The 12,983-nt window shown below is 43.3% G+C and overlaps 1 protein-coding gene and 1 pseudogene across 1 annotated transcript in view; both read left to right on the forward strand.

The window, feature by feature from the left end:
* Window positions 1-12,983, forward strand: part of SFMBT2 (Scm like with four mbt domains 2) — a 168,521-nt gene that overhangs the window by 122,296 nt on the left and 33,242 nt on the right. The window contains exons 9-12 of the mRNA XM_011359659.2: window positions 7,009-7,122; window positions 9,470-9,512; window positions 10,780-10,850; window positions 12,441-12,580. Of these exons, the coding sequence (XP_011357961.1) occupies window positions 7,009-7,122; window positions 9,470-9,512; window positions 10,780-10,850; window positions 12,441-12,580 (368 nt within the window). The remainder of the gene's footprint in view (window positions 1-7,008; window positions 7,123-9,469; window positions 9,513-10,779; window positions 10,851-12,440; window positions 12,581-12,983) is intronic.
* On the forward strand, window positions 3,172-3,293 carry LOC111739310 (annotated as a pseudogene).

Genomic DNA, 12,983 nt, shown 5'->3' on the forward strand with positions numbered 1-12,983 from the left:
CTCCTGCCTTCTGCCGGGGTGGAGGTGTCCCCCGGCTGTGCAGATCGGTAGGGGACCTAGAGGTCTAGCTGCTTTGTAGAGAGATGTTCAACCTGTCTTCCGTCGGTCCAGCCCGCCCATCCCTTGCCTCCACGCTCCACTCTGTCTTGGGTCTCGAGGCCTGAACTGCCTTGCTTCTTGCCTTCTTTGTCTGCTGTACTTCGTACACTCTCAAATATTTGACAAAGGAATAATCGAGTAAGTGAATGAGCGAATCACATAACATACCAGGTCACGGTTCATGGAGTTTTTTGTCCCTGAGCTCCTGGTGGCAAAACCTGATTCCATGTCAGACGTAGCGGATGAGGGCCCACACCAGGGCTTGAAAAAGCGTTTTGATCCAGGGCCTAGGTTGCTCCCGTGCCAGATTGCTGGAAAATTAAATCTACTTTGGATCAGATGATTATATTAGAGCATTCCTCCTTTCGACTTAATTATAAAAGAAAACCCGATTTTGTGGAAAATAGAATATAGGCGATCGCGAGTTGCCTGGGGAAATGGTGGAGGCTTATCGTTTTCATCGAGGTGGCTGGTAAACGATAAGTGTCCTCTCCGTGGCCGGTCAGTCCCTCTCTTGGCCCCATTGTCCCCTCTCGTTTGGTTTTCTCTTCCTCTTGTTAGGAAGGTGAATACACATTCTTCCTCATCTCTTGCTTCCATGGTCGTTTTTCTGTGTGTGTTTTTTGTTTGTTTGTTTGTTTGTTTTTTTACTGAGGATGTGTTTTCTTTTTATAAGTTTCTCTGCAACGATGCGCAATTCTCCATCTCCAGGTTGGTCCCGCCCCGTTTCTTCTTCTCAGCATCTGACCTATGTGGATCCCTCCTTCAAAGCCCCCCACCCGCCTCGCCCCGCCATCTTTTCCAGAACACCGGCTGGGCACGGTCCTTTTCCTCCCCCCGACTTGTCCTGAGACGGACGTTCTTGGTTTCACCTTTGTTCTGCTTTCCTCACATGTAACAGTCAGCGTTCTTCCCAGCCGTTCTCTCCCCCGGCGCCCGTGCCGTCTCATCTTCCTCCGTGACTTCGAGTGGCCATGTCGCCATTCCCGGCAGACACATCCGCGACTCTCTCACTTTTACCCACGTGCACGGCATCTCCGGGCGCACTCAGTTTCCCGACCGGGCCTCCCCGCCGTGGCCCCGGCGTTTGCTCTTCAAGTTTCCAGTCTGAGCAAACAGCTCCGTTATTTCCCCGCGCCAGACACCGCAGAGTCGTCCCAGTTAGAAAGAAACCCTGGAATTACTCTTGTCTGTTTGCTCCCACACCGACCCCACGTGGGTCGTCACTGCGGTGTCCCCTCTGCATCTGTGTCTGTCTCTTCTTACTGCCACGTCGTCACCCCTGCCTCTTAGGATTTCAGTAGTCTCCCATCTGCTCTCTCTGCCATCTTCGTGGGGCTCTCAGAGTTGGCTTTGTGAAATGCGGGCCTCGCTTTCCTTCCAGCATCCTGAGAGTCTGCATTTCTTACGGAGTAAAGACTCGAGTTCCATCACGGGGCGTTCTAGACCCCTCCCACGTACACGCCGGCCTCCTAGATGCAAGATCTCGAGTGCTTTGGAGTTTAAAATCCTTTTTCTTGTTTGTACAGCTCTATAAAATGTATACGAGCATGGCTTCTCCCCTGTGGGATGGCTGCGGGGAGGGGCCGCGTGGGTCGGTGTCTATAAAGTACTGAGTTGTGTTTGGCGCGTCATCGTGAAGGCCCAGGATAGGCGGAGGGGGTGACGAGCAAACAAAGGCAGTAACCCTTCATTTCAATGTCACCTCCCCGCACAGAGCCTGTGCTCCGTCTGAGCAGACGACCCGTCATGTCTGTTAACCGTGAGCCGTTCCACAGGGCTGTGTCCCATCTTTGCCTGCCGCATGGCAAGGTATTTGTCCACAAGTTCATGTGCACTTTGCTTGCGCGGTGCCTGCTGAACACGCGCGAGGAATAAATAAAGTCTTTGTTCCTGAAAGCGATTTTGGATACGGCAGCCCCTTACGAAGCGCTGTTCTGCAAACCAGATTTTGAAGTGGGGAGATATTTTATACGTGTAGGCTAAAATTCAAAAACTCCTTGGTCAGTTTTTTCGCACGCTCGGTTCAGTTCTAGGAAACGACCTTCCACATCGTCGTCAACGGGAGTGCTACCAAAATACAGATTTCTGGGGCCGCCACAGGATCCCAGGAGCAGGGCCTGGGGATCTGCATAAAGTCGCCCTCTCCAGATGACTTATACACACTGGCGTCCGCAAAGGACTCTAGGGGATCAAATGGGCAAATCGTGGCGTGGTTCAGAGAGACTTGTGCGAGGCAGCCTTTCATGTTCAGGAGGCCAGGTGCAGAAAACTGCCCCTTAAGCATCCCCAGAATCTGTGGAAACGTCAGGTGGTTAGTAAGCGTTTCGCAGAGACTGGCGAAAATAAAACAAAGGAAAATGCTAATATGAAAATAATTACATTTCAAGCCACTGTGGGTGGTTTTAAAATCTCTAAAAAGAAGTTCGGGCTGCATGAGACTTTTGGGAGCAGCTGCTTCAGCAAGTCAGCATATGGGAGCAGTATTTCCTGCAGCAAGAGGAGGTGACCTAACTATTAGAACTGTCTATGGGGACAGGCCTCTGAGACTTCCAAATCTGTTTTGTCCCCATAGCCCATGCTGGGTTAAACAGGTTCTTGGTGGCCAGCAACAGAACCGGCTCTGGCTTTCTTAAGCAAAGGCTTTGCAGCAGGAACCGAAGCAGAGTGTGGGCTTTCCAGTTGTCATTGTGATGAATGAGACTTCTGATAAGAATCATGTCCTCACTGAAGAGACCTGAGCCCCTGAGCCTGACACCGTCTGCCTGCAGAGGCGGCAGATCTGGCTCTTTCCCCTTGTTGGTAGGCTGGCAATGGCTACCTCAGATTGGAATTCTGAAGAAGGGATAGGGGCCTTGAAAGAATAAGACGGATGTTAGACAGACCAGGAATAAAAATGAGGGAGAGAAAACTGGCCATCTCAACTGCTTTCTAAGGCTCTGGTGCCGGACTGCTCAGGTTCGAATCCCAGATTTGCCACTTGCTGTGCCTCAGTTTGCTCATCTATAAAACGGCGATGAAAATCCAAGTGTCTTAAGGTCGTGGTGACGATTAAACACTTGGAGAAGTGTCGTCTACGGCCATGCCACCCTGAACGAGCCCGATCCCGTATGATCTCGGAAGCTAAGCGGGGTTGGGCCTGGTTAGTAGTACTTGGATGGGAGACCACCTAGGAAGACCAGGTGTTGTAGGTATAAAAAAAAAGAAAGAAAGAAAGAAAGAAAAGGGTCTGGCTCATAGTAAGTGTTTGCAGGCACGCGCGTGCGTGTTTCTCTCTTCCCACAAACACACTTCATCCCATTTTTGTGGTTTTCCTTTTGGATTGTGTTTTCTACCATATCTTGATCTTGCCAGGCACAGCTTTGCTCCTCTCTCTATTCCTTAGGAATTTAGCTCCAGAGCTGACAAGGGGATACCCTAAAATCTTATTCCTGGATAGGCATCTGTGGATGGAAGGGAAGGAGTGTGACAGATGGCCCGTGGGTTTGTCAGCACCCGGGTGACAAACTTTCTTGCTTGCTCACGGATAATAAACTAGCTTTTCATCCTTTTAGTGCTTTACCTTTTAATTGCACACTGAGTCCATCACGATTTGATGTGACTTTTAACTATTAATGTGGGTACCGAAGAAGGTTCATTTGCTTCCTTAAATTCCTCTTGCCCTTCTTCCCATCCCAGCTTTCAACTGAGATACAGGAGTCATTCTGATTCTGTTATGGGAGCCAATGGAAGTCATTTATCTGCCTTACATTTGGCTCTTAGCCTCTCTCCTCACACCCCTCTTGCCTCTGGTCCCCCAGTAGCACCTCTCACTCCCGTGCTAGCCCATACTTGTTCTTGTCCATAATTTCCTGGGACATTTGATAGGATTGTGTTTCTAAGGAGATAATTCAGCATCCTTACAAGCCATCTTCTTTTTTTTTTCATCCTGGTGTTCTAAGTAGAACAGGTCATCTGCTAGATTAAGCCATGATGCAGTCTCTTGCAGTTAGAAAATATTTTATACGTGTAGTGAAACTTTGTGGAAATGGATGGTGTTCGCTGGTCTGGGGGACAAAGTCTCCGGATACAGCAAATTGCAAAACTATTTTGAATTCCTAAGTGATTCTTACAAATTTATGTGCTAGTGCATTTGCTTTGTAAGTATGGAAAGTCTTTCTCCTCTGAACAGTGACATGATTCATAGTTTAGCCTTATTTCCTTTTAAGGTAACTTGTCCTTCATTAATTAATCTTATCTCTGTGGCAGTATCCTATTCACGTATGAGCTTTCTCCTTTGTTCTCTGAATATCTTGTGTTGTTTTGTTGTTATTGTGGTGATAGTGAGGGTTTGATTGTAAAACAGGTAATTCATTCACAAGGGCCAACAATACAGAAAAATATCTTTGGTCAGATTCTCTCTTCCACTCCTGTGCCCCCAGCCCACGGCCACTCAGTTCCTCTCCCAGAAGACACCTGCCGTATTAGTATTTTGCATTTCATTCCAGATTTATCTCATGCACATATAAATATATGTTATTTCCTCCTTTTTGGACAGATGGTAGCATACTATATATACACGGCACTTTGCAACCGGCTGAATACTGTGTATTCAACAATCCTTATACGTCTTTACATATAAATATATAAAGAGGTTTCTCATATTTTCTTTATAGTGACAGAATATTCCATCATATGGAGGTGTGATAATTTATTTAAGTTTTTCCCCATAGATGGAGATTTATGCTTCCTGATGATTTTTGAGATGAAGATTCTAGATAAGAATGAATAAGTAGAATCCATACTGAATTGATGCAGCTGAAACAAATTCAGATATTGAGCATGGTCTTGTGTTTTCCATAAGAAGTTTTTCTATGAAATGATAAAGAATCTTGCAGTGGTCCTTAGGGGGAACATCTAGCTTTGCATAGGTAGTTTTGGCAATCCAAGAATAATCAAGAAAAGAGCATTGCATACATTTGTAATGGATTATTTGGTAAGCTACTGAGTCTCTAATCTTGAAAAATAAGGGGTTCTGTTTTAAAGGACTATTCTGAGTCCAGTCAGATGTATCTAGAATCATAAGGCTGATAAAGGGAAATAAAGAATTGGTACTTATCATTCAGAATAGGCTTGGAAAAGTTTCAGAGTCAGGAAAACTTTCCTGGGTGATAAGTAACCCACTTTTCCAATAGTTCTTTTTTAATGCATGCCATAATGGGCTAGATTTGGGGGTGAATAGAGGCAGGACTATAACTTTCTTGAGTATGTGGTAGCTGACATATCATAGCTAATAAATATTTGTTTCATTGAATGGAAAGTATGATCAAAGAATTTTAAAGTACTGTAAAGACAACCTTACCTAAACATGAATCTGGAAATACAAATACATCTAGTAGATGAATTCAACCCGTTAGCAAAATTGTTGAGTAGCTAGGAAATGCAGGCTATTTTTGTGAGTCTGAAGATGAGAACATGTCCTGTATGATGGGGAAGCAGGTCAGTGACCCTCTTCATTGCACCCTCTGGGGAATCGTGTACCCTTTAGGATAAGAAAAATCTCCTCTACATTTGAAGCTACTTGGAGAGGTTCTTCACCTATTGTTTGTTTTGGATGTCTTCTTACTTGTTTGATGATTTCCTTTACAAATAGGTTAAATATTGGTTGTGTTGACCTTAAAAAAATAGACAGCCATATATTTTTCCAGCAAAACGGGTTTATTTGGGAACAACAAAGAATTGCAATTCAGGACTTGTGGGCTAATGGCGACCCAGGGAAGTCTAGAAACACAGGAGACAAACTGTCTTTTATGGACTTGGGAGGGGCTTTTGTAAAGGAAGCCTCCATTGGAGGAAACCGAGAGTTCTAAGTGTAGTGAGTTCTCATTGGCTGAGCCACGGCGGCCTCCCATTGGCCGAGCCCAGGAAGACTCTTCCCTCCTGCTGCGGTAGTAAAGTAGTCTCACTTCCGGCTGGAGGTGGGAGGTGGACGGTCCGTCTCTTCCTTCCTGTAGGGGTCAGCCGTGCATGATGAGTTGACCCCTGCGCCAGAGTTCTTTTCCGCCGCCATTTTCAGTGAGGTTTCCGTTGAGGCAGCAGTTCCTCCGTGGAGTCCTATGAGACAGCACCGATTTCTGTCGGTTCCACCACTTTGAAACGCAGCCCCGTACACCTGCCCGCCTTCGGCGCAGCTGACACGGCTCTTAAGGCACTGACTTTATGCCGAGACGAGGTTGGGGGCTGATGAGCCAGCGCGGGTTGCCCCGGCCGGCGTGCGGTTTGGGTGGCTCAGCTTTGCGAAGCGAGGCTGCTGGGCGGGCCCCGAGCCCACGTCCGGCGGCCGTCGCGCGGTGACACGGCGCGGCGAGCGGCCGTCCCCTGTCGCTTTTGTCTTGGTTTTCGGCGAAGCCGAGTGGCATTGGGTGGCCAGGGCCAGTGAGTCACCGCTAAGAGTCCTGATGCGTGGTTCGAGCGTGTCTTTCCTCGAAGCTTTTTTCCTTCTTTTCTTCTTTATAAAAGAAGAAACTCGGTTCCGTGCAGAACCTTCTCTTGGCTCATTGGCCGTTTTTCAGATTGTTTTTCTCTCAGGAGCCAGAGCTCTTTGACCACAGCCTTTAGTCTCAGGGCTATTTTGGGGGGAAGGAGGACTCGGGCACCCTCTCACGTGCCTGGGCCACATCATCCTCCCGACGTCCTCCCGACGTCCGCGGGGAGCACGTCCTGATCCCCAAGCCCCACCCTCCTCGCGCCCCTCATCTTCCTGCTGTGTTACAATTGACGCATCCGTACCCACCACAGGACCAGCTCGTGTTCGCCATTCCCGAGAACGGCTCTTCGGCCTCGGGGAGGCTCTGTGTTTACCTTTCTTCCCCGGCGTCTCCGTCCGTAAAACCCCTTTGAGCCTGTCGTCTTTTGCCTTTTTCACTGCAGGCCTGCAGACTCCCGCTCCGGAGTTTATCGTTGACGTCGAATCCATGGACATCTTCCCAGTGGGCTGGTGTGAGGCGAATTCTTACCCATTGACCACACCGCACAAAACGGTCTGTAAGTATCGCCCCCATCTGGAGCCAAAGTGGATAACATCTGCGATCGGGGCGAACAAATAGGCGGTTTATAAAGATAGTGGAGACGAGTTGTAAAAATAAAAAAAGGTTTTACGTTTCCCGCAGAGCACCAATGTTTTTATCTCCCTTATCCTTTAAGTGTCTGCGTGAGATGACTCTTTGGAAGCATTTCACGGGTTCACAAACTTAAGTCACAGGGATGAGACAGTAGAAGGTCACAGAGAGTCACAGATAAAATTTCTGGAATCTTTACTCCCAGTTATATATACAATTCATTATTTCGACAAAAAAATTTAAGCGAAATACTATATTTTTGTGTTATATTTGAGAAAAGACTACTTTTTCTCATGAGGTTTACCCCAAGAGAGTCATAATTGGTCCCAATAATTTGCTGACATAGTACCTCCACTTAACCACTCTTAGCACTAACTGGTGACGTTTCAACTGTATTTAAAAAGAGCGTTACATCGTATCCTTCTGATGACAAAAATACCAAATTAAAACATATATTAGTGAAACAGCCCAACAACACACACAAATTCATACAACAGTGTGTTTTAATGCACGTTGTTATAAGTCGTTGTCATGAAATGATACCATTTAAAAATCTTCAAACCTAATCTTGACATTCTTCAAACCTAATCTTGACATTTTTCCACCCTAAGGTGTATCAAAAATATCATTTAAATTGTGGAAACTTAAAGATATAGGGTTTATCATATTTCTCATATTTTCTTTTATATGCTAGCTTTACTCCTTTCTAGCAGTATGCCAGAATGTATACTGTATGTCTAGTAAACGTACAAAATGATATACTTGTGTAGAATCTCAGAACATTGCTGTAAAGAAGTTCATCTCACAGTCAGCCTTTCATTCCCTGATGTCATCAGATTTTGAAGGGAACCTAAAGTCCTCCAATTGGATATTCAAGAGTAGGGTGGGACCTTGTGTGAAGTAAAGAAGGTAGCGCAGATTGTCGACAGGGTGGATTTTAAGGGCTTCTTCTCTCCCAGATACCAAACTGCTCATTGAGTCTGATTCAATGAGAGTTATAGCTTTCCCTCACTTTAAAATATTTCTAAAATTTCGAGCTTAGGATAATTATTTCAATCTCAAAGACATTCTTTTTTCCCCCTCACTTAAAATGATGCAGATTCTTGATACTCTCTGCCAGCACAGCCAACATTTGAGTCCTCCCTGGGTTTGGGCCCAGTCCCATGTCTTAGTTGTGCTTCTGATAGAACTTCATGTCTTGTGTCCTTTACGTAGACTTGGGAAGGGACGAGGAAGAACTTTGAGTGTTTCTAGAGCCAAATCACATATGGGTTAAGGTTAACATAAGGTTTTCCTCCTTGTTCTGCATCTTGCATCCAGGCCTGTTGTGTTTGGCTCCTTACCAAGGTATTAGACGATCAGACATCCCCACCCTTATTAGCAAAGACTGACTGAGACAAGTTATTCCATATTCATTTTTCATCCTAGAGATTACAAATTTGTACTTTTTCGTAGTAAAAGCTAGAATACTATATGAAGTCAAGAATGGATGAATTTTGAGTGACTATTTCTCCTATTTATTCTTGGTTTCATTTCATGTCATATACATACGTTTTTGCTTTGAAGAGGCAAACTCTAAGTCTAAACCCGCCAAGCATTGACAGCTTTAGAAGTTTTGTTGGGATTAATTTATGCTTATGTTGAAAGATTTGGGATTACCTGTGCCAAAATTAATAGATGCCAGAAGCTCTGGCCTGTCTTTGTTAAGATGATTCTAATCAATTATAAATATAAACTGGAAATGTTCTTATCCTAAAAATTATTATTGGCTGGTTTATGTTAATATTTGACAGATTTACTAGGCAACAGTCCTCCTTTCGGTAATAAAATGTTTTGGTTTCAAGACATGCCTGCAATCCTAATTTGGGAGTAGCTGTTCTGGTAACATTATTTGACTTATCACACTTTCTGTGGGGAAAAAAATCATCTAGATAATCGTGTTTGCAACAGTTTATCTTACCAGATGTATTCATGTAAGGTATGATATATGTGCTCTTTTTCTTTCTTATTAAAATCACATTTTAAAATAAATAGACAGTTTACTGATAAGAGTAAATATACTAAATTCTATTTAGACCTCCTTTCTGATAAGTCAAAGTCGATTTTATGCTAGATGAAATTGAGATAAAATTAGAACATGAATGAAATCACTTTTCAATATTTAAATTGTTACTTTAAAACTGACACTTTCATAGTAAGCTGTTTTTTAAAATGATTTTGCCTAGCTAGCTAACAAAGCTGATTTTCTTTTTGCTTTTTTGCCTATTTTACAGCACAAAAGAAGAGAAAGATTGCAGTTGTACAACCAGAAAAACAGTAAGTTTGTTTTGTTTTTGTTTTTCTTTTTCCAAAAACTATATGATAAACTATGCAGTGCTTTTATAGAGCATGAGAAGCATGGCTGTTTTTATTAGACTTAGTTAACACATAGCACAGTAGTAAAGATGAAAGTAAAAGTATCTACTGCTGTTTATTGGGCACCTAGTATGTGAAGATACAGGACATGCTTCTAAATGAATTTCTACTCCAGATTGTAACTCCTCACTTTGATTCCGCTTCAACATACCTAAAGGGCACCTCAGTCTCACACACTGCTAGTAATGGCTCTTGGTGATAGTGGTTCTTAACGCTTAAGAGGCCACACTGCTCCTGTCCCCACCCAGCATGCCCACCATCACTGGTCATGGCCAGGCCTGGTGGGCAGAGACTTTTCAGTCTGACGCCCACTTCTGCCACCTCTCAGCTGGGTGAGCTTGAACGAGTTGCTTTAGCTCATGGCATCTGAACGCCCTCCTTTGTAAAATACTTATTTTTCAGGGTTTTTAGGACGGTTAAATTATAGATTCCACATGAAAAAATCTGCAGGTCTCACACTGTTGAATAAATCTAGATTATCCCACATTTCAGGAGGGTGTTCAGGCAGTGTGTATAGATGACAGCAGTATGTTTTTGCAAAATTGTAACTGTTGGTAACATTTATATATTGGAAAATATCTAAAATACACGAAAATACATATCCCTTGCAAAGTGATTCTGTTTTCTTAATATACTGGCGGAATTGAAATATACAAGAGAATTGAAAACAGCATGTTTTAATATACCCAAGTTTAAATTTAAATAAAATGAAATTGAATAATAACTGTGTTGTATTGGAAAGCGAATAACAATTTTGTGGGTATTTCGGCAGAAAGTGGTTTTCAATTAGACATTGAAGAGAAGTCTGACTTTAATTAAAGTCAGTGTAAGTTGTTGTTTCTTCATGTCTAAAATATAATGAAGGGCATTATTATAATTCTGTAACAAGAGACCAGCCCAGGAATGACCTAGAAGAACCTCAGTGATCAGTGATGACTGCTGGAGGGACAGATGCTCCAGAGACTTCTTGGGGTTATTACAAGAATTTGAGAACAGCCTATCCAGATGGCCTTTTTCCTACTGATGTTGCTTCTAGATACACATATCCTGTCTTACTATAATAGTACAGATTTCTTTAGTTGTCGCTTTAAGTTATGAAAAGACTTTGGAATGTAATGGTTTCTTCCTAAGTGTTTAATCCATGAGAGTTTTATGTCTTTACCAACAGGTTGCCATCCACAGTGCCTGATGAGAATATACCTCATGATCTTTACTTATTCCCTCACTTGGACAACACAGGTAAATGAGCCCGTTCAGGGTAGGTACTCTGTCCCGTCCCCGTTTGTTGCTACAAGTGGAGACATGCATATATTTTTAGGTCAGTATGAGAATATCTCAACTTTGAGCCTATTCTCTATCTTTTCTATTGCCGTTTATTAACAGATACCTACTCTTTTATAAAAAAAAACATTCTAAGCTAAATTCTCTTTGCCTCTTTCTACTTGGTCAGTAGCTTTAGACAACTTCTTGGTCTGCAGGAAAAGGGTCCATGTACTCAGCAATTATGGGCCCACGTGGGGCTGTGTATCATGGAAAATCATATGAAAAAGAGTTGAAAATATCCTTAGGCATTCCTTTTTTGACCTTTTGTGCCAGTTCTACTTACATTTTTACACTAGTAGTTAATAGTTAAGTCTCTGTGGGCTTTTGAATTGTTCCTTAAAACTCTCTGTGTTTGAATAGCTGGTTGTGAAAGACAAATTTTTTTAAACATTTAAAGTCTCACATCTTACAGTAACCTTTGAAAACACAAATGTGAATTATCCTTTGACCACAAATCCGATTATAGACACGTTCGTATATTAAGTAATATATTTGATTAAGAATTCTATTTTCTAGCTAAAATGAAATCTGCTCTGAATTCCAGGGTTAAAGCCTATATGCCCTGGAAAAATCCTATTAGTCGAAGTTATCTTTGTCATAAAGAGAGCAGTTTTATGAGTAGACTTACTAAAATTGTTTTTTTCTAAAGGTCTGGGCAGAGTAATCCTACCACAAAGTTTCCATGTAAATGCAGCTATGGGCTTAACTTTTTGCCTCTTGTATAGAATTCAGACTTAAAAATGGTTTTAAAAGAACCATTTCAGCTACTCTTTCAGAGTCTGTAATTGTTATTTTACTCCTTTTGTCTTATATCAAGAAAAATAATTTTCTCCCTCCTTATCTATTGGTTCTTAGTTGAAGTCCTATAGGACAAACCATCCCGGACTATTAAATTATTATCTTAATCATAATAGTTTTTATACAGAAGTACTACTGCGAGTGTAGTTTAGCTTGGAGCAGTAGTAGAGGAGCGTGAGTCTCTCGGCTGACAAAGCAGCTTCAATCTGTGTTTTTAGTCATCAAGAAGCTTTGGAGTGTTACCTGACCATTTAGCTGCTCTCATTTCCCAGCATGAGACTAGCAGCTTGTCATGTTCACTTTCTAAGTTTAAAGAATAATGAGGGAAATGTAAATTCAAGCCACTGAAGAACATTTCAACCTGCCTGGGAATGGCCAGTACGATGCAGGGTGGTGGTTACGTCTGCGAGGAGTTTCCGGGGTAGGACACACAGGGGCACTGAGCTGTGTACCTGGTGTTTCTTTACTTTAAGCCGCAGAATGGCACCTTTCCTTATCATCATCTTCGTTTTTGCATTTTGTGTGTGTGTCTTGAATCCTGCATAATAAACATAAAAGTTATTTTATACATATATTTTAAGATGTTATTGTGGATATAAGACATTCTGATCTTAAAACACTATGAGCTTCTGGGTATTTTTGCAACTAAGTGGGCTAAGCAAGTTTTCTATTGGTTCTAAAGCATCAGCTGTGTTGCTGTCCCCGCAGGTACTGTCAATGGGAAGTACTGCTGCCCTCAGCTGTTCATCAATCACAGGTGTTTCTCAGGCCCCTACCTGAACAAGGGGAGGATCGCAGAGCTGCCTCAGTCGGTGGGGCCAGGCAAATGTGTACTGGTGCTCAAAGAGGTAAAGTGCGTTCGTGGTCACCTGGGCTTCTTTTCACAGGGCGCTTAAGGCGTGGGTGCAGTTTCTGAAGGGGAGCATGGACATGTGAATCCATTCAGGTGACATTGGCCAAGCACCTCCATGTTCTCGACCCTGTAGTCATACAAAGATGGAAAATGGTGTTTCTGCCCTGGAAAGGCCCGCGGCCTAGTGGGAGGAATGTACATACAGTCCTCCCGAGTTGGGAAAGCACTGTACCAGATCTGAATAAAGAGCTTCAAGAAGACAAGGATCAGTTGGTTGTGCACGCAGTGAGGTTTAGGACTGGAGAACAAAGGTTTCCCCAAGGTGCTCAGTAAGCATGGGAGGGCACCAGAAGGGGAGTCCGGAGACGGCAGAGGGTATTGTTAAGCACGGACACCCC

The sequence above is a fragment of the Pteropus vampyrus genome, unplaced genomic scaffold (assembly GCF_000151845.1).
Source record: "Pteropus vampyrus isolate Shadow unplaced genomic scaffold, Pvam_2.0 Scaffold49, whole genome shotgun sequence".
Taxonomy (NCBI): domain Eukaryota; kingdom Metazoa; phylum Chordata; class Mammalia; order Chiroptera; family Pteropodidae; genus Pteropus; species Pteropus vampyrus.